Below are 23,268 nucleotides of genomic sequence, written 5' to 3'. Positions count from 1 at the left end.
TATCTTGAATATCCTGTTTAAATGTTAGGTATTTATCAATTAAAATCCCAAGATATTTCTCCTGTATCAAGATTTGCAGGTTGTTATATTCAATTTTAAGGGTAGATGAGGAGGAATGATTTTACGGGTTGCGCTCAAAATCATGTATCCTGTTTTTTTAACATTCATTGTGAGGATATTTGATTGGAGCCAACTGTTAATTTTTTCTAGGTCTCTTTTTTTGCATTTTCGAGTTCACTAATTAGTAAACGTTAAACTGTTAGAAACCTATTATTGGTTCACTTATTATACATGTCTTACCACTCCTTATAAATTATTTGAAACGTTGGTTTCTCAATAAAAATGAAATTAAGTGAAACTGAAATACTCAGTAGGAGAGGGAAGAGAGTGTGATATTAAAAAGCAAGTTATTATGCTTACTGTATTGATTTTGTATATAGTCAAGACCATAAAAAAAGTGAGGAATTTATGTCGTTGAGAAAATTTTACGTTAAGTTTGGGGCTTTATCTAAGTCCCTTGTTCCCGATTCGCGAGGCGTTTTGCTTTAATTATTTCGGAGTTCAGAAGCAATTTACGTGTTTACCGGCGAACCCAGCGCCGATGGTTTATACTCGGGATCAAACGGGTTCAGAGGTAGTCGAGGTGGGATTTGCCTGAAATTATGTGTTCATTACAATAGTCTAACTGGCGAACCTCGCAGTAAAGTATTCTAAATGGTGGCCAACGATGTTGCGAATACGAGAAATCCTAAAATACATGGCTAAAAATATATGCTCGGAAATATTATGTAAAGAAAAGGTCACTCCCAGATACTTTTAGCCGAGTTCAATCATTATAGACCATATTTAAAGTAACTGTACTTAATTTTACTCAATTATTCTTCCAAATAATTAATTTATAAACAGCAATAGCCAAAACCTCCTTGGTCTAATTTACACTAAAACAACAACGTAATATTATTATAAAACTTTTATATGGAAACTTTTCAGGGTAATCAATAACCATTAATAATACTCTGAAATCAAAAAGGGCATTGGTAATAAAAAACCAGTTGGTAAAAGATTTTAATCATAAGTAAATAACTTGTAAATATAAGTGGCTTTACCACAGTTTGAAAACTTCTTCGGAAGGCAAAACAACTGTCGCATTGTACACAGCAGAATTTTTCAGAACTTCATATTAAAATGGAATTCTAAAAATTAAATTTGATAGCAAAAATAGGAAACTTTAAAAATAATAAAAAAAAGTTTCATTACTTTATCTAGGCTCACAATGCTAATAACTAAAAGCATTTGGCACACAGCACTAAGTTTCTAGGCTTGACAGTGCTAAGAACTAAGAGCATTTGGCACAAAGCACTAAGTTTCTAGGCTTGACAGTGCTAAGAACTAAGAGCATTTGGCACAAAGCACTAAGTTTCTAGGCTTGACAGTGCTAAGAACTAAGAGCATTTGGCACAAAGCACTAAGTTTCTAGGCTTGACAGTGCTAAGAACTAAGAGCATTTGGCACAAAGCACTAAGTTTCTAGGCTTGACAGTGCTAAGAACTAAGAGCATTTGGCACAAAGCACTAAGTTTCTAGGCTTGACAGTGCTACCAACTAAAAGCATTTGGCAAACAACACTAAGTTCCGTCAACTTTTTCTTCTCTCGAATATTCTCTATGGCAATAGGATCGGATGACATAAACATGCTTCTGCATGTAAAACGCTGTCGACATAGCCCTATGATTATATATTATCACGTGCTCTTAAAATATGTTTTTCTTATTAGAGATCATTACAATATTATTTCCTACTCCATTGTAAAACAATGTTACCAAGAATACAATAATACTATCAATAGACACCTGCTTTACAACTGTAATTAGGGGAAAACCATTCAATTACGGTCTTCTCTGAATAAATAATAAATTAATCTCTAAAACTGAGGTAATTAGGCCTACTGGTGATATATGATAGGCCAAATAATTGGAAATTTAATTGGGAAAACACCACATAACAACGTAAATGGGAAAATACATACAATTATAATAAAATCACTGTACACAATTCCTGTTAATCTTCATTCCTTCCTCCAAATGTTATGTATATAAACCATGGTTTAAGGAATAATTGTACCAGTCTGAAGATGGCTATAATAAGCAGAAATAGGTCACAGTAAAAAAAAATTATTTCTTCAATATTTCACTACCCTATTCCATAGTTGGGAGGTTATACAAATTTGTTTTCATCATGTGGTGGAGCTTTTCTTAATTATTTGACGATTCAATAAACTAAAGAAAGGAATGTTCAAACATTCAAACAAAAATACATATTTTCTTAACAAACGCCATCACTTAATCATTGCATTGGGATATTTATATTATATTATAATGTTATTACTCCATGAATACGTTTTATAAATTTTAAATTAAATATCCCTGTCGAAGACTTAAAATACAATATCTTATTAAATACTCTAAAAATACATACATTAGAAGATAGACGTAAAATAAACGATTTAACGTTCTTATTCAAAATACTTAACTCTAAATTCGACTGTTGTGAACTCCTGCAACTTATAAACATACATACACCCACAGTAACAACACGACAAAATACAATATTCTACAGCAGCACACATAAGCGTAACTACATTGCCCACTCTCCGATACAACGACTTCACACCATGGGAAATCATTACTTGGGTGAGGTTGACATATTCAATACCAACTTGGCAAGTTTTGTGGATCATTTAAAACATTTATTTCAACAATACTCCTAAACACATCATGTAAACCAACAAATAGCTGTAATTTTCTGTTTTTGTTTCTTGTGTTTGTATGACTTGTTGCATAGCTTTTATCAAATGTAATTTTATTCTTATTTTTTATGTTTGAAAGTATTTGTCAAATTAAAATTATACTACCAACCATGTAAAAGCCCTCTGGGCGTTAAATAAATAAATAAATAAATGAATATTTTTTTAACTTCTTTGATGTTTTTCAAAAAACAAGACTATGAAATTGTATTTTCTAACCTTCCTATTGATATTTATGATAAAGGCATCTATTTTAACACATTGCCGTCGGGACACGGCATTTGCCGTTTTTCGCGGACTGTCGGTCAACTGCGGGACACGGCAAATGCCGTTTTTGTCGAATGTCGGTTTTTGGCGGGAAACGGCATTATACGGGTTTGTTATCAGCGTGAAATACTATGATTCATAAGTGGAATGGGCTCTTCAATTAGGCGAGACAACCGCAAAAGACTCTTTTTTGACAAGAAGCAATTAAACATATGAATTATTGAGTGTGCGCCTTCGACCTTAGGCGACACTGTTCAATTTACGCGATCAGATTTCACACATCCAGCGATTGTAAAATTGCGGGCATGGCAAATATATATTATTATTTATTATATAACTATATGATATGAATAAACATGTTATCTTTTACTTGGAATTTTCAAATATTGAATATTGAATGCTATTTACTGAATTAATTTCAGGTTTTTATATTCAGCTTTGAAATGTGGTGAAATTATGATGTAATCAAAGCAATTATTATAATTTATTTTTGATGATCAAATTGAAAATATTATTTGATTTAGAAATTGTGTCAATTTTAGGAAAGCGATATATTTATGCGCTAATCGCGAAAAACACCCGCTATGGGCTAGAGTCTATTGTTTGAAGCGCCCGACTACAATGTGTTAACTGACCTAATTTGAGGCATAAAAAGAAAACCATTACCACTGTTATCTTCTCTTTGGTTTTTCAAAACCTTTTTCTTTCAAATTATATTTTCGCCGTAAATTTGGCAGGAAGCGACAGGGACCCGTGTTTCAGAAATTAATCGAAGATTCGATCCCCAAGACTATGTAATTGTAAGGATACTCTTATCTTTGGAGACTTTCTATGTTTGTATATTCTCACTTTCTTTAAAAATGTTATCTTCTTTGACAATCACGAAAACAATATTTATTCGTCAACAACCAGCATATTTTAATACCTACCAATGTAGATTCAAAGCGAATAACTAAATTGTAGATTAAATTGAATAGAAATTTTAATAAAAATTCATAATTCAAGTCATTAATTTCTGTGGAATGTTTCCTTCAATTTTCTTCTTAGTTGCCTCACTAAACACTTTATGTAGTATTTTTTTTTTCTAAGTTGTTACGAATTTTGGGATGTCTATATACGATTATCAATTGGAAAGATTTTTTGGCATATTTTGCAAAAACGTTTTGAGAGAGTTCGCTGGTCATAATGTGCCGTATTTATAGAAATTAAAAATATCGGATAAATATCGAAATCTAGGTGTATTTACTAGCTTTAAAACGAAGAAAGCGTTATATAAATATTATTATAAATATTTTGAAGAAATGTATTACATGAATATTATGGAAAATGTGTATAAAAAATGTATATTGCGCCAAGCACTCCAGTGGTTATGATGTGCTGAATATACTAGCTAAAACTTGCGAATACCTCGACACAGGTTCTACCAGTGAGGTGTTTCCAAAACATTAATACTTAACTATTTACATCCAGTTATTGATTTACTTAGACTCAACAACAAGTAGCCACACTATTTTATTTCACTTAAGCTTTTCGTTTATTTACATGAAAACAGTTTATATACAAGCATATAAATAATTTAATATATATACATATATAAAACCAAAAACAAATAAATATTCATATTATTGTAGAAAGTAATCACTTTGTGGTTTGAGATATTTAATAAAATAAAATACTTTTTGTTTTAAAACTACAATAAAATTATGTGACCGGTTTCGCTTTACTCAAGCATCTTCAGGGTACAAATTATAACTGTAATAATTACACAGTAATAATTACTACAGTAATAATTTGATGCTTGAGTAAACCGAAACCGGTCGGTTCTAAAAATTATTAAGAACTCGTGGTTTTAAAATAAATAGTATTTTAATTTATTGAAAATTATTCAACTGAAAGTTGTAAGAATTAAGCATTTGGGTTGTGAAAATAGATATAAGCATTATAAATTATTGTCTATGATAGAACATCAAATACACCATAGAGCAGCTAATTTCAGAGACATAATGTTTTCACTGTGAAAGAAATGTTTGAATACATAAAACTGATTGGTGGGTGTTCTATGGTTATTTCTAAAAGTTTACTCCCTACCTTCCCTTCTTATATATAACCTTTGTCATCAAGAGGCGGGAAGTACCTTCAGTACCATTTCTGCAGCGCCTCTGATAGCAGGTTGCGATTCCGGGAGTTTTTTCGTGTTGACAGAAAGAGAGAACATTGAGGACACCAAAACCAAAGGTAGGACTTTTATTATTCTGGTTGTATCCTCTAAGACAGAGGTTCCCAAACTTTTTTGCCCCGTAGACCACTTGCAAATTTTTTTTTTCCGTAGACCCCCTGCCTGCCGAATATTGAATATTCCTAAAACTATGAACGTCCCATGTAATAATCATGTATTTTTTTCCTAAAAAATTCCCTTCCCTTGCCTGTCCAACAACCGGGTGGCGGTATAGTTCCTCTGTCTTTACACTGTGCAGACAGGGGCACCCGTGTGAGGTATTACACCAAATGAAAATAAAGCAGGATAAGCAACGGGAATTTCTTTCTGTAGCTGGCCCTACAGAACTGCCCCTTAAGTTCTTTGTCAGTGCTTATTCCGGTCAGTTCTTCTTGTTACATGATATCCGATTCTTCAACGTTCCATTTCCACAGTCAAAATGTCCTCAAACTTAGTTTTGAAGTCTATGTGTAGTGCATTTAAATGTTGAACGTCATTATTACCCTGGACGTTTTTCAAAAACAAGTTGGGGAACTAGGAAAATTCGCGGCTTCCAATGTGCAATGCTTTGCTTGAATATATTAATTCTGACGAGAAAAGGAACGTAGACTCTATTTATATACCTCAATCAACAACTTTACGAAATATAAAAATGCAAATATTAAATAAGTAATTTCTCAGTCTATTATATTTGTGTTAGGTCTATTGTGTCATTTACGGAACTCCTAAATGTTGACTTGAGGTAAATGGGGGTCAGCTCGTATGTACCCCCCAAAGATATTAGAAGAACGAGATGTGCTATGCGCAGTTCGTACTGAGTGGAATTGTTTTGCCGAGTGTCGCCGGTTTTGTTCACCAATACTACTGCACACCTTCGCTTGCCCTAAGGTATCCGCACTAATACATAAAACAGATTTCTGTGCGTACACGTCCCGATACCGTTCAAAGTACCCTAATTAGGTAGTACTCCGGCTACGGTCCGGCGGCCAACATAGCATATCTCGTTCTTCTAATATCTTTGGTACCCCCATTTGAATCTCGTGGACCCCCAATTTTTTTTCTCGCTGACATAGACCCCCAGCATGCCGATATCGACCCCTGGGGGTCGATATAGACCACTTTGGGAACCTCTGCTCTAAGAGTTCCATTCCATCCCCCTTTCTATATTGCATGCACAAGAATATCGTGGCCGGAAATATTCCAAGAGCCATAGGCAGTTTGATAAGCACGTTAGAGACTTGAGGAAGAATATTATGTTATTAAAAACCAAAATTTTAAATTAACAATCACTGATTTTAACCTCGAAAGTTTTTTTCCCTTAGTTTCGATGGGGTCTAAATGACGGCTATTAAGAGCATAAATCATCATCCCCACAATGCCTCACGTACAAATCCCCGGACGTGACCAAAATTGTAATTTATCGACTGGCAAATATTTTACCACGATTATTTATTTTGAACATGGGCTTTGCGACATACGTACTGTTTTTCAATTACCGACTATTTTGTTTTTACGTTTTTAATATTCGAATAATAATGTTTCAAAAACTATTAAAAACCAAATTAATGTACAACTCCAATTGAGTTTAACAGTCATAACATCCAATAATTAGTAAAGATGTTACTTTTTGTACTTTTATAATATTTAAACATAGATGACCATGGAATCGACAACATAAAACATTAGATAAATTTTTTTACAGTTTTTTTTTAATTGAAATTACATTTATCTACCAAGCATTGTGAGTATTTTTACTTACAACAACATTTATTAGTATTTACGTAGTATTTTTCACAATAAAAATGCGTAACAAATTAAAATACCATATTTTTAGTTTGAATTTTCAACATGAGTTGTTGTTTTGAATTATTTAAAGATATTATGAAATAGTGTTACATTTTCTTGTTGTTTATTGTATAATTTTATACCCAGGTATTTGTACTTCCTTTCTTTAGTAATGTCAAAATCATTGTTTGGTATCATTTTAATTAAATATAATAACAATCTTTGTTCACACCAATAATTCAAATAATATTATCAACGTGTTTTACAGCAAATGGTTTTTTCAACAGGATACAAATTATACATTACTTCAAAGTGACAAAACTTGAAGTATCTCAATCCTCAAACTATAAATACTCAAATAAATATAGCACGTTATTAAATTTAATTTGTAGGTCTGTTGACTCGAAGTTCTTTTACATATTGGAATCCGTAACATATACTTTTGTTTCAGATTTTTTGTGTTTCTGAAATACGCGGTTTTATTTAACGTAGTTTTATAAAGTAGCGTGGTACAGGAATGGAGTAAATATGAAAGACTTCAATTATAAATAATATCACCCAGAGCAAAGCTCCGTGTGACGTGATCAGGGCTAGGGAACTTTTATTCAGCGAAGGTATTCGTGCATTAAAAATGAAGCTCCCTTTGCTGCATTTCATTGCGAATTCCTGTACAAGGACGGCAATACGTGGAAATTCCAGCCATGCCTACTTCAGCCGTGCAGAGCCTATGGAGCCCTTATACCTTCATACCTACCCACCCTCGCCTTACCCGAGCCTTATTCATGGGGAGTGGAACTGAATTCTTCAACAGAAATCAAAGACGAACATTTTTGAATGGACAGTGGATATGCGAATTATTTGCATCCTATTCAGCTTTATTGAATGTGTATATATTTATTTACATATTTTTTAACGTTAAACTGTTTTCAATATTGGATCATAAATACATAATATTATCTGATAATACTGAGAAATCCTGATCTGAAATTCCTGAAAATTTTACCCGTAAACTTTTATCAATTTGATTACATTTTATTTACGCAGAACTTAAAATAGGCCAAGTTTACTGAAATAAAATACATAATAAGCCAACAAGAATTTCAGACTTACGTGTTTAGACTTTCATATTATTTGTTTTGAGATACGTACACAACCAAACCATTCTTGAATTGCGTATAGGTATATCTGAATTATACTTTTCTTATTGTATTAACATTATTCAAAGCCTTACAGCTCTGTATATTTTTTATCAAGAGACGACACATTTAGGAACATAAATTCTAATCAAATCCTTGTTCTGTTGTACTGCCCATCATAAAATTTGCTTTTCTTAAAATTAAGGAACCTAAATTATTCTAATAAAAATCAGGGTTAAATAAAAAGCAAATCTAATAACATGGAGTGTTTCCAATTATGTCTCCTGCGTGAAAATGAGTATCGAATTTTTTCGGGAAAATCGGAAAATTAAATATTAATTTGTACAGAGCCAGTGGGTGATTTCTTACAAAAATTGTATTATATAAATCATTAAAATATTATAAAGTTTAATTTTTTTTCCACAGTAAAAAATGTATTCTTCTTCAAAATCTTTATTTTGTTCTTTGCACTACTTCATTCCTTAAGCTAAACCCAGTTACTTACTTTAATTATAATCTCAAGAACCCATTGGTCATAAATAGATTCCATTTTTATGACATAAAGAGTTCACCGCATTTTTCAAAAACTACCTCTGAAGGAAGTAAATGGCCATCGACAGTAATTTGTATATATCACCCGTAGTATCTTTTGAAGTAATTAAAGTATTTTGGAAAGCTTTATCCAAAATAAAAGCTCGGAAATTCATTCGAAAATATTTTTTTGTTGTGCATTATGAGAATTCCCACGTATCGATTAAGTTTCAATTGCACCTAAGTTTATTTGTGTTACAATCTTTTTAGCAGGCCTTTTCAGTTTGAGGATATCTTAAAAGATGAGTTTAGAGATTGAATGAACTCTGAAGAAGATACCCGTGTATCCAAAATTAATTAATATTTTTTATTTACTCTTATATTTCACCCTGAAGGACCTATAAAATTTACACATTTTACATTGCTGTGAACCCAAAAAAATACGATTCGGCGTACCACAAGGAACTGTCATCGGTCCAATTATTTTTTTATTATGTGTGTAAATTATATTTTCACCTTCCTTATAGTTGGAGATGTCAATATACTTATCAACCATGGAAAAATATGGGAGGAAACAATACACAATAAGGATAGCAAATATCAAGTTAAAAATACTTAAATATGGTTCCATCAAAATTATCTCCCACTAATTACTGAGAAAATACATAAACAATATTGCTAATAATAACAATCTATTCATCGCAATATGAAAGTTAAATAAAGAAACGTTGACGACGTTGCCAAATATTTACCCATAAAAGTCAAAGTATATATATTTTTTAAAATAGCAAGGGCACACGGTACCAAAAAAATATAAAATAAAACGTTCACAATTCATGTATCTATTTGAACCCAATCCAAATCGAAGTAACAAACTACATAATATAATATTAAAGTAGACTTAGTTCCCAGGTACGAATAGTTCGGTTGTATATCTCAAAACATTCGAAAATTTAATTCCAGCCAACTCTAATTAAGTTTTAATATCGTCATTTCAACCCCATGCAGGCTGCGGGGTGAGATGTGGCGGTAGGTGTTAAGGGAACTATATCCAAAGCTAATGGTGAGGTTTGGAAGGGAGAGGGCTGGGGAGGTACTTTCTTTCTTTGTATTACTAAGACGTTCCCTTAGAAAAGGCACGAGAACATGCCTCCGGAGTTACACATTACAATCTTTTGAAAATGGGTTTCATTTTGGATATTAAAAAATAAATAAAAGTATATCAGCCACACGTTATTTATTGATCATTTTCTTATCGTTTCTATTCTTGGTGCATTGATGCATGCGTGATGTGATGCGTATTTTAAAGTAATGCTTTAAATAAATTTTCTAGTTCTATATTTTTTTAGAACTGATTATTAAGTCAAATATGATTTAAGATTTTCACGGCCAAAAGTATTTTTGTTATATGTTTTGGGGTGTTATGCCATGTTGCGCTAACTCCTTCTTTAGCCAACTTTTGGGACAGCATTGCAGTGTCCATCATCAGGGCAGATGTGTTTATTTTATTTTATTTATTTGGGAAAATCAACAGATTATTTACATATCTAAGAATAAACTAAATAATATAGATAAAATCCAATAACAGATTTTCACATAAAATTATAATAATATACTGATATACTAATAACCAGCTAAATTTCAAAAATTTAAAGTTAACTTATATACTAATAACAAGCTAAAATTCAAAACATAATGTATTGTAAAATTTCAACACAGCAGGAATCAATAAAAGCACTACACAAAAGGAATAATAACAATATAATAAATGTATACCTACAACTAAATTGAACACATGAGTATAAATTGGAAGGTAAGTAACTAGAAAGGATTCAAAGCAAAAACGTGATAACTTCCAGTAGAATATTTAAAATTATTTAATGTTAGTTATAACATATCTTTTAAACGTTCTTAAATTACATGTGAATATGTCCATATCATTAAAATTCTTATTAAATATACTACAGGCTCTGAATATAAACGCATTTTGTCTTATATTAGAAGAACATTTATGGAGATGAAAAAGTGATTTTTCTCTAGTTCTAACGCTCGGGACTCTAAAATTAATTTCAGACAGAAGGGGAGAACAATCAATAAAGCCATTGATAATTTTATGGAGATAATATTATATCTGCGGAGTCTCTTCTAGTTTTTAATGGCTTAAGTCCATAAAGGTCCATCGAGCTGTTTATGTCAAGGTTTGAATTTAATTTGAAATTTAAATGCTGGACAAATTTTCTTTGGATGGCTTCAATGCGATTTATGTAAATATTATATTGAGGATTCCATATGGGAGAAGTGAAATCAAGATGACTGCGAACATAAGAAACATAATATGTAACCAGATAATACATCTGCTCTGATGATGGACACTGCAATGCTGTCCGAAACATTGGCTAAAGAAGGAGTTGGCGCAACACGGCATAACACCCCAAAACAAATAACAAAAATGATTATTAGTATTAATTATATCAGACAAGCGATACAGTAGGTACAAAAGGAATTTAAAACATTTGAGTAATACAGACCTTATAAAAACATTTACCTACGCTTAGGAGAATTAGGTTTAGAAAATTATAAATTTCACAGAAAAATTCTCTGCCTATAAAAAGAAATTTATCCACCGTTATCTGGAATGTCCCGATCAAATATAATTTAATTAGCTGGTAATAAATTTTTCATCATGAGCAATGCAGTTATTTTAAATATTTGGGCCATGTGATGATCAGTAAAAGCTGATTAAAAAGTGTTGTGGAATAATAATATGGTAGTTGGACGGTCTTTCCTTCAAGTTTTAGAGAAAAATCAAACAGTAATTTCGGTTGTCTGTGCTGTGCGTTAGTTAGTTCTGCCTGAAATCTGGTTCACGAATTAGATTTGAATTTTACTGTCATTTTCAAAATTGGAATTAGTAAGAATTCAGCCTAGCGAAAAATATAAATACAATAATTTTTTTATCATTTAAAAAATTTTAACTGAGTCGTCAAGAATCAAAACTTCAGACTATCCTTTGATTTCTCATGGGTATTATATACTGGTATATTCTACTAAAATATAATTTATACAATCTTCATAAAGAAGAAAGTGGCCCACTAGTAAAACTGTTCATGAAAATGAACTTTGAATGTAATTTAGAATGTCAGCGCTCAAGATTTAATTGAATCCCTTATCAAAAAACTTTAACCTTTCAGGCCTCCGGTATATTGATTGTTATATTTCTTAAATATGGTGTCAAAAAGTCGAAAAATTAATGTGTATTTCCGTTTCGCAATAAAATCAATATAAATGGAATATTTTTGAACGTACCCGAAAACTAAATACTATTTTGAAAAGGTGGTGAAATACAAAAAAAAAACATATTTTTTTTAATAAAACGTTTGTAAAACGACACACCTTACGATTTTTCGTTTAAAAACTAAACTAAAATTACTGATAATGATATAAACACATAATTTATTGCACAAATTCACTATAAACATTATGGCCGCCTGAAATTTTTGTCAATTCATACACAAATAATTAATAAAAAATTGCGGTCGGAACCTTTAGTTTCATAGAGTTGAACATTTGAATTATTCTGTGGTTAACCTCTTTATTTGAATACGAACCTTGGTATTCTTTCTAGCACCGTTTAATTATGTCGGTAAGGCAGACACGACGATGTATATGAGACCATATGAGATTTTCTGTTAAGCGAATGAATTGACTGTACGGGTAATACTTAGCAGTTTGTTCCCAAAAACTAACAAATTGGCCTGAGGAGAAGTAAAAATGTAAAAGATTTGAGAGTTTAGTTAAAGCTCCATGAATAACGAATTTTCATTCAGTCAGAGCCATGAAACTCGTATTAATTGAGAATATGTGAACAGATGAGTATTTAATTATACTGATAGTGTGAGAATTGAGTCTGAGCGCGTCCTAGTGCACAGCGTACAGCGCACAATGATCGGATCGGCTCGCTGGGAATTCCCAATAATAGGGCGCGAATAATCCCAATGGCCGCAGAGGAATTTACATTATCATCGCCTAAGACTTCATCCGCCGAGGCATCTTCTGAACACCCTACACCCACCGCAACCACCCATCCACAATGGGGAGGAGTAGGAATCTGGGTACAGCCAAGCTAGAGGATGCAGGGAGAATATGGGATTGTAATTATTAAAGTGAAGCGAGAGCCGAACAACCAAGAAAGAATAGTGATTTTTTTCCCAATTTGAAACTTTTAGACAATAGTGAATGAAATAAAACTACACTTAAATACTCTAAAGCAAGGTTCAGGTCTACCGCACAAATTTAGTTCATTTTGAAAACTAGTCACTGAGCGAAAAATCTAACAGAATTTAACAACAGCCTCTCAAAAGCTGTGCGTACTGTACAGAACACGTAGATAATTTAATAGTACAAAACTGCTTTTCCTTGACAAATCGCAAGTGCCTCCCACTGTTGGATTTGGTGGTCAGTAGCCACCTCTGGTCTGGAGTGATAAAATACCTGTAAAAACCCTTGCCTCTGTCCAGAAACGGGCGGTCCGTTTGATAAATTTCCATATCTTTGTGGAATAGTAATTATGAAAAATTTAATTAAAATAAAATAAAAAATATAATTTTAGTATACGAGTGTTTTACTAAAAGCTATGAAGTTCTAAAACTTGCCCAAAATGCTGGTGAAGTCGTGATACCATGAAACCTCAGGTGTATTTTTGTTCGTTAAAGCTAAATGCATCAATAATGCTAAATTTTTTGTGATAGTTTGAGCTACGAAGCATGGCTCTAGTACTAGTAGATCATAAAATTAATAAAATCACCCCCGAGATGTCTCTGATATATAAATTTGCCCCTCTAGTTTAGAAGCGAGATGAGTTAGGTTTCCATCAACAGAGAGATTCTGAGAGCATAAAAAACGGACATTAGTCTCCTGACCATCATACACACTCGTTCCTGACTTTAATAGTTTAAAGTCTTAAAAAGGCAAAATGTTTTGTTGTGAGAAAGGAGTATTTATTACGAGAACCATTCACCACAGTTTTTTTTACCTAAACAAAACGTTAACATTATTTTTATTCAGTCAATAATACAGTCAAATAACAACGAGTTGGGAAATTTACTGCCTTATTGAGATTGGTGGATAAACGATGCAATATTCTCCAATATTCTCGGTAAATATTTCATCATTGATAAGAATGAGAAAAGAGGAATGAACGAGGGAGGAACCTGGGGCCACCTGGAGGGACCTGGGGAGGTCGGAGGAGATCTGAAATGGTGGGGGGATCGGGAGACAAAGGGGCTCAATGGGACTTTTTCCAGGAATTCAGAATATTATTAATTCTCACAGGAATTATGATCGGAAGATATTTAGAATTTGAGGTGTTGGGGATTTTATTATTATTGAAGGTGTTCCTGTACAGTACTTAGTCGGCTGTGGGAGGTGAGACGAGGAATTTAAAGTGATTTTATCAAATTACAAATCACTCAAGGGTGCTCGTTAACTTTTATTAAAATCAGTGCGACATGCTTGAAAAATGCTTTACCGAGGAAACAAACAAATGATATTATAATGTAAAATTTAACCAGTAAGAGAAAAAATATAAATAGTTCTTCGTTGTTGTAACAGATTCAACGCATTGTTATTTAGTTAAGTTAAGTATATTGAGTTGAACCCATAGCGTAGCTTTTTATTAACAGTTATGTTAAAAATTTACATAATTTACACTTTACCTTCTGTGCATACTAATACAGAGCAACAAACAATTCAGTATGATATCAAGATTACTTGGCAGTAAATATTTAGATGATTTCATGTACTCACGATTAAATTAAATTATTTTAATTGTGTAGTTTCATCGACTATATAGTGCCTTGAAATTGGAGTGAAAAATAAATGTTTATGATGATCGAAGAAGACAATAGTACGATAGTAATAATACACAAATCGACAAAGAAAATACAAAAATAATAGACAAAAATGTAAGACAAGAGATCCGAGGTTGGGAAAATCAATTTAAAATTCGATAAATTGTTCAAATTCTGTGAAACAACCCGTCCCAAATGTTTAATGTGTTACTGAATTAAACTAAACCTTAAAAGAAGCAGGTACCTAATCTAAAATACTTAGCAAGCACGCCCTATATACTTCTTCAGAAATAATTAAAAGTAACTTTGTAACTCAAAACAGCGTGTTTAGGATTTTGTTCTACATTATATCAGCGTTGAAACTTCTGTCAGTTAAAAGTTGTCTAACAAACCCTCGCTGGTTAAGAGTTTCGTTACCAAAACCAACCATCCAAATAACTCATCAAATTCTCACGCCGTGGACTCACTAGAATCTGTGGGGATTTTTACTTTTGTCGTTAAAACTTTTTGCTAAGACAAACCCTTATCGCAAAAGTTGTTAAACCCATTGCAAGCTGCCGAAAGGGCAGTTGTTTTTATTTTAATATTCAGGATCGTGAAATGTTTTATGTACGTTTATTTTTGACGGCCTCCGTAGTCGAAGGGTAAGGATATTGACTAGCAATCCGAAGGTCGCGGTTTAGAAGTGCCGGCGTGCGCAGGTAAATTTAATTTGGTTAATTTGTGTTATTTCATAATATATTAATTTAAAAATAGTTTATAGCGGAAGATACTCTCAGTATCGCTTTGGTTTAAGACCACAACTCAGAATTGAAACATTGATTGAAATGGCTTTGGTCGTATTTGGTGACCAGAACTAAATATCTAGTTACTCTCCCCACCTTCCTCTTAAACATCTCCATCCCCTTCCCACTACCTTCAACCTTACACCATACCCCAATTGAGGATGCCAATAAAAATAAAAATAAATGATTGTATTCAGATAAATTCGTAGAATACAAAAAATTTTTCGTAAAAGTAGTAGTCATACATTTTATAAGAACCTACCATCAATACTTTCAGAGTGCATGAACTTTTTCTATTTTTAATTTTGAGAAATGGTAAAAGTTCGTTATTGGAAAGAGTTGACTAGGATTCCTCGAGCAACCTTCTGTCATATTTCGTGGTTTCGATAATGAAAAAACGTCTTATACTTGAAAGTAATTAAATCAGAACCTACTTTGTGTCCCACTTTTGAATTTTCACATAAATATGCATTTAATCAGTTCTCGAGACAACTAACGCTCGAATTTTGGGGTGGGGAATCGCTAGAACTAGATCGTTCATATATTGAATTTGTTATATATTTGGGTGAAAAAATGTCCACGTATTCAAAAGATTCTAAATCTTATCTTACAAATAAAAATAAGTGATGCGAAAATCCATAGAGGTAAAAAAACAACTTTTTTTCCGTACTCCGTACTTAACACCCCTAAAAATAAGAGAACCTCTTATTCTTGAGATCGTGACAAAACAGAGATATCCTCTATCAGTTTCCATCGGAAATGTATATATTTTTTTAATGGGATGATCTTGCAAAGTTCGTAATAACAGAAGAAACAAGAAGAAGAGTTTCTTAGGGCTGGCGGCTAGGAAAGAATATCCGATCTGTGAGAACGTGATTTCTTTACATTTGGCTCATAAAGCCGCCGGTAGCTTTTTGCACAACTCCGTACTAAAGTCCGTGAGTCTACCGTATTATGACTTCCGTTAAAACACAGCCACGCGCCGCGCCGCCCGGTGAAATATGTGCGCTGACATAATTATATTTTATTTACAAAAATTCCTAATTTATAATGGTTGTTGAATGCAACGTCAGATACATAACATCATAATTGCTAAAATTTATCAACGCCTAATTTATGTGACAAGTATAACATTAATAAATTGAAACATTTTAAACTTTTTCCCACTTATTTTATTTTTTTAACTCTTGTCGGTTTCAGCTTATTAAAAGCTTAAGTAAATGGAATACAAAATAAAAAAATGGAAAAAGTTTTATATTATTTCAATTTTCACTCGAGCGGTTGGTTTCATATACAGGGTTTTCCAATAAGAGGTGTTATTTTGATATTCAATCGTAAAATATCAATGGTTTCGTTGCTTGTGTGGCACGTGCGCCGTCTCGTTGAAAGTAAACGTTGATCAGATCAATACCATCCAATTCCGGCCATAAAAAATCATTAATCATCTCTCGATAGTGCAATCCATTCACCTTAACTGTTGCTCTAGCCTCATTTTGGAAAAAGTAAGGTCCAATGACTCCACCGGACCATAAACCGCACCAAACTGTCACACTTTGAGGATAGAGAGGCTTTTCAACGATAAATCTTGGGTTTTCCGAGCCCCAGATGCGACAATTTTGCTTGATGATTTGCATTTGATCCACTCAAGTGAATTTAAATTATTTCAATGCGTTGTTGAAGCGTGTATCGTTCCATTTTTATTAATGGCGTAGTTTTTACTAAAGTAACATCTACCGAAATAGTGGACTATTCAAAATAACACCTCTTATTGGAAAACCATGATAAACATTTACCATTTTATTTAATTAATAAATTTATTCAAAATATGAATACGAAACATATAAAACTGCGGTTTAAAGCCAATGAATTCATACCTAGATTTCACTGTTTATCCCATACTTCTCCCCATAGGTTCTGTACATTTTGGATATTGTGGCAAGCGATAACTCAAAACGTTTTCGTAAACTTAGAGGATATCAACTTGTGTTAGTGATTTTGAGATTCGTAATTATATTTAATATATTTTTTTATCACCTTTTTTTATTAATAACTATTTTGAAAGTAAAAATTTAGATAGTTTACTCACAGTCTTCCTGAATGTAGGTTATACATTATGTTTTCAACTTTAAATATAAATTATTTATTATTTACACGTTAAGGATTCCTTTTGCAGGACGAATAAAAAAGAAATGACAAAAAAATTAGGAATATTGGAGAGATATCTGCCAAAACCTCAATTATCAGAGAGATATTATGCTTAAGTAATAGAATCACCCGAATTCTTTGGTAAGGATTACCTTGTGCTTAATATTACGCGGCCCGAGTGTGTTTTCAAGTTTATTCAATAATAAATTAATTTTCCTATTTTCCATAATAACTTTTCCAATTTTCAGCTTATTTTTATATTGAATCCATATGTTTACACTTTCCTCAAAATATCTTTCCTATCGTAGAATCATTTCCGATTTAACCTGTTTGTATAAAATCATTAATGCAATGTTTGATACCCCTGATTTATTATATGTAATCTCTTTTCATACTCCAAACAGGTCAGTTACAAGACAGTACGTACTATATTATTGTATCAATTCTATGTCAACGTCCCAATATCACACTCCTATGCGACGGATTCAACAGTTAGGAAACAAATACTCCGATGATGTTGATATATTTAGTACATCAATTTCTTTATATAAACATACCTTATTGAGGTTTTTTTCATCAAGTAGGTGAATATTTTGATAAAGCTATTTAAATTGACATTATTACAGTATTTTGCACGTTAAAAGTATTTTGTCGGCTGAAACAAAAAAATTATTTTAGATATTATATATTTATATTTTGTACCTACATACTGTGTGGATCAAATTCAACAATATTTTTTTATACATGTGTTTTAAACAGCCTGTAATATTTACGAGTATAATTTCTTAAATATTGTTATGTATGTATGTAAAAGCCTTAATATGCGTAAAATAAATAAATAAAAATAACTGTATTCTATTGGTGACTATCAAACAAGCAACCGCTCAGTATGGTGATTTTCTTGGTGTGCAGAAGCAAATTTTTAGCTGTGCGCCATCTATTTTCGTAATAACCTCGTTTTTTTTATTGTGCCATCTTACCACATAATTTGTTTATGCAAGGTGTCCAGGTAAGCTAACTGCGTGGGTGATTCTACATGATAGTACAAGTAAAAAAGATTTAAAAAATATATTTTTCGAAATTCCAAAGTTAGTAGTTTTCAGGTAAAGTTGTTTGTAACGGAAAATAAATATTCTTCTATGGAAATTTTGTAAGGGAAAACAAACATTGGAATTTCAAAAAAAGCTTTTTAACTTTTTACTTCTCCGCCATGTAAAATCCCCTACCAAAGTTAACACTTTTTTGAAGTTAGCACTTTATCCCCGGACATCTTGTATATTTATAAAAATAGTGTAGAATCTTCATTTTGTATTTACCTCTTTGAATAGCTAGTTGTTATACTCAGAGAAATGTTTTATTAAGCGTAACCTTAAAAATATGCGGCGTTCAAGAGTTTAATTGATCTATTATTTGTAAATATGTTCAATACATATGTGTATTTTATACGTAAATATAAATATGTATACTATTAAAAATATTAAAATAATACATTTATTATATTTTGTGTATTACCATATCCATCAGCGCAAAGTTCTTTCTATGCGATCCGTGACTTTTGTTCGTTTTCCGTTTCATTTAAAGATTTCTCGAGTCTGGAGAATGTTGGTTGTCTGCATAGAGGAAAGGCCAACACAGGGATTCTTACAAATTCTATTTCACACGGCTTTTTTTACGTTTTATTTCCTCACATCCGAACAATTACACTACACGATCCTTAAAGGAAATGTAGCAAAGAAATGAAACACGTTTTTTTCGTGTATTGTTTTTATTTACACGAATTTATCATAGATTTTTGCTGTTGTCTTTTTAAGAAAAACAAACACTTGATCTTGAAAAGGCATGTGCGTTATTATGACATGGCCGACTCTATCAAACAATAAGGACCTAAAACTCCAAAATTTGGAGAAAAATGATGCCGATTTGACTTACTTATCAAAGCTTGAGCGGTCGTAATGATTGTCCTCAATCAATTTTAGACTTAGTTAAAATTTATGTGTAGATTGTTTCCCTTCGTTAAACATTTTGTGTATGCAGACGATACGGCACTCGTAATATCACACGAAGACCTGATTACTGCAATGGATCTTAAGCAGCTTGACTTCAATGCCTTACTGAAATGGTCTCATGACGCGGGCATCTCATCATGCACATAAGATCTCCACATGCCATATATAATGAATATATAACGCATTCGCTACATACACACACATTTGACGGCAAAAATAAAAATGTTGCGCAGCCCTGTTGCTGTGGAACCATTGAATTTGTCAAAAATGAAAATATGTTTATCTGGGTATAACCATTGACTGCTACATGAAATGGGATGTACACATTACTAATGTTTGTAAACGTTTACGGGCTACAGTAAGTAGGATTTATAAAATAAAATACTTCGTGCCTATAAGTACCTTAAAATTAATCTACTCATCTCTGGCCGACTCCACTATCCGATATGGAATAACGTCTTGGGGACATTCATATGAAACAAATATAAGCTAAATAAAAACGTTACAAAACTCCATTATTAATCCATAAATACACAAATACACACAGAAGTAACATCAAAATAAAGTCTTTTAATGTTTTATCTGTAAGAGGATTATTGTTGTATAATATCATAAATAAACAAATTATATCGTCGGATTCCTTGTATAAAGAAAGAGTCTACCATAAACATAAAACAAGATTAACTAAAAAAAAAATAGAAAACTAGAGACAGGTACCTAGTTGTTTTATCTCGAAATTGCTTACATTAAATTCTTTTTTTATAACTTGCAATTATTATAATTTAAAAAAAAACGTATTGAGGCTATTATTTTGCTGTGCATAATTTGAAATGTGAAATGAAAGTTTCTCATTTTTTGCCATTCCAATTGACGAACTGGTACGGTAGCAATGGTGGAGCGGATGTTCTGTTTTGAATAAGCTTGTTAATTGGGCCGCCTCACTTCCGGTGGCGCTTCACTTCCGTTTTGTCTCACCGGCTGCGGGCGAAGGTAAACGCATCATCCGGACGTTTTAATTAGGTTGTTACTTTAACGAAATACATTTTAACATTTAGAGAAATATTTTGTTTTATTTTTTAAAGTTTTTTTTTCAGATTTTCGGAAAATGGTTCACTTTAATTAGATGTAAAGATTTTGTCAGCTATACAAAATTATAAAATTCATAAACACATTTAGATAGGTAAGTACATACTTAGTATTCAGGATTTTTTATGCGAGAAAAGTCATTAAAAAAGTTGTCAGTAGAAAAGTTGAAATTAACTGATTATTCTCACTACCTGTGTCTCCTGCACCGCAATGGTGACTGTTCTGACTGCAGATATTACGACGACCCACAAAGTGCTACCGAGATTGCTCTCCACATCCTCGTTAAAATTTCAATATTTATTTTTTCGTGTTAACTGTTTGTAAACGTACCTCAAAAGAAGAGTATTCTTGTTTGATATAAAATAGATTAATTGCGAAGTATTGCAAAGCCACGCGTTTTTGGTTTTTAAAAATTAAATAGCTTAGAAACATTTTAGATTATTTACATAAATACTGCGAGTGAAACAGATCTTGGTCCTTGCTGTAATTGGACGTGTTTGATTAAAATCTTTAAAAAATGTAGTATCAGACATATAACAAATGCTTTGAAGTGCAAAACCTTTTACTTACAAACCCCCTTTCGGAAATATATTTATTGTACTTATGAAGTGTAAAACTAATTTATTTATATTAGAATTTAAAACCATTTTATTATTTGTGCTTGAATTTAAAAAAATACAGTAAATAAAAATGTTGTCATTTGACGATGTTTTGTTTGCAAAGATCGAAAAATCGGCGGAAAATTCAATTTAATCGGCTGGTGGGAAATTTAACTTAATCGGCTGGTGGGAAATTCAACTTAATAGGCTGGTGGGGAATTCAACTTAATCGGCTGGTGGGAAATTAAACTAAATCGTCATACTTTAAACCGACACAGGAGGCCCATAGAAAAAATATTTTCCCACGGAGCCGATGCCATATTTGGGGATACTATGATGAGGGTCTTTTTAAGGAAAGAAAGGAGAGGTATTTTTAGGAAGGAAAAACGTATGAAGAGAGGGTAGGAATAGGGACAGTGTATCTACGAGTGACGAACGTTTGAATCCGACAAGCCGACCTGCCATGCAGTTGGCGGACACATCTCACTCAATGAACCTGGCCATCCCTGCTAAGTCGCCAAACGTAGCGAACGACTTGAGGTAACGTATGGCAGAAGTGTTGGTTATCCAATTCAAATGATTCCCGGGGCGGCGGTTCCCACACCCGCCTCCCAAATAAAAGTGCGTTAGTGCGTGATATCACCCGATTCCGAATGTTACTCGTCGAGGTGGATCGGCTTAAGAGACAACGCTTGTCTTTATACCATTCAAAATACTTATTTTTATGTGAAAATTGTTTCGCTGATCTGATGAAAGAAATTTCATCAAAAAATTTATCAAATTCTCTAAAGAAAACGCTTTACAATAATGATTGAGTAACTTTACAGAAACTTTTTCTGAACAAACAACTGAGTAGAAGTGCGCGAGGTATTCTGTAAGCGGTAATTCTTTAAGAGCCAATGGCCTTACCTTTGACGGCGCCCAGCTTGTTCCCCACCATCTGCTTTGCCACGAAAGCCGCCATCTTGGTTAGCCTTTTAGTCTACCAGCTGTGACGTCACCAGTCAAACTGTCCTCTCCTGCCGCTGACCGCTCTTATCTGCTAGCGGCAGGAGAGGACAGTTTGACTGAACAAACAACTGAGTAGAAGTGCACGAGGTATTCTGTAAGCGGTAATTCTTTAAGAGCCAATGGCCTTACCTTTGACGGCGCTCAGCTTGTTCCCCACCATCTGCTTTGCCACGAAGGCCGCCATCTTGGTTAGCCTTTTAGTCTACCAGCTGTGACGTCACCAGTCAAACTGTCCTCTCCTGCCGCTGACCGCTCTTATCTGCTAGCGGCAGGAGAGGACAGTTTGACTGAACGAACAACTGAGTAGAAGTGCACGAGGTATTCTGTAAGCGGTAATTCTTTAAGAGCCAATGGCCTTACCTTTGACGGCGCTCAGCTTGTTCCCCACCATCTGCTTTGCCACGAAGGCCGCCATCTTGGTTAGCCTTTTAGTCTACCAGCTGTGACGTCACCAGTCAAACTGTCCTCTCCTGCCGCTAGCCGCTCTTATCTGCAATTAAAGAAAAACACTTTATTGTTAATTGTTGAACCTGAAGGATTTGGCTTTTTTTTAATTTATGGGAAAACGATGTTCTTTTCACCAAAATCGGTGGTTTTAAGCAACATTAATGTTTTTTCCTCCTTTTTGGCAGTTGAAGTAATACACGTGATGAAACTCAGTTTTTTTTTAATTCCATAATATTTATTTAATTTATGGTATGCGACGTTTTTTACGTAAAGTTTTAATAATATTAAATGCATATAAATCCAGTCAAAACCACACGCAAAAAAAACGTTTTTTTTATTTAAAAATATTAGAAAATCAAGCAAAAAACACGAAAATTTGCGTGTTTTGCCCGAAAAGACAAGATTCGCTGAAAATTCGTGTTATTGTAAACGCGAAAATTTCCAGTCCATATAAAAGATTCAATATTGGAATACTCGTTCCTAAAACTTTAGTATGAAAGATGAATACGTTTTTTCTTATATTCCAGGTTCTCTCTCCAGTCGAAGGTAAGCTAAGTTATATTCATCCAGATTGCAGGCTGTAACCAGAAATAACCTCAATTGA

The 23,268-nt window shown here is 32.9% G+C and overlaps 1 protein-coding gene across 2 annotated transcripts in view; it reads right to left on the bottom strand.

Annotated features, from left to right (window-relative positions):
* cpx (synaptic transmission protein complexin) overlaps nt 1–22,473 on the bottom strand; it is a 333,160-nt gene extending 310,687 nt beyond the window's left edge. Inside the window, exon 1 of one of the 2 annotated variants that reach the window (XM_089646822.1) lies at nt 22,347–22,473. In XM_089646822.1, the coding sequence (XP_089502948.1) occupies nt 22,347–22,401 (55 nt within the window). In that variant the 5' untranslated portion in view covers nt 22,402–22,473. Of the gene's footprint in view, nt 1–22,115; nt 22,248–22,346 lie in introns of those variants that run through there. The other variant, XM_089646823.1, reaches the window with a different exon arrangement.
* Nucleotides 22,474–23,268: the final 795 nt, after the last annotated feature.

The sequence above is a fragment of the Hesperophylax consimilis genome, chromosome 25, assembly GCF_061612785.1.
Source record: "Hesperophylax consimilis isolate HC1 chromosome 25, BYU_Hcon_1.0, whole genome shotgun sequence".
NCBI classification, from domain to species: Eukaryota; Metazoa; Arthropoda; class Insecta; order Trichoptera; family Limnephilidae; genus Hesperophylax; species Hesperophylax consimilis.
Note: the sequence above shows the minus strand (reverse complement) of the source record. Positions and strands in the feature narration are given on the sequence as shown.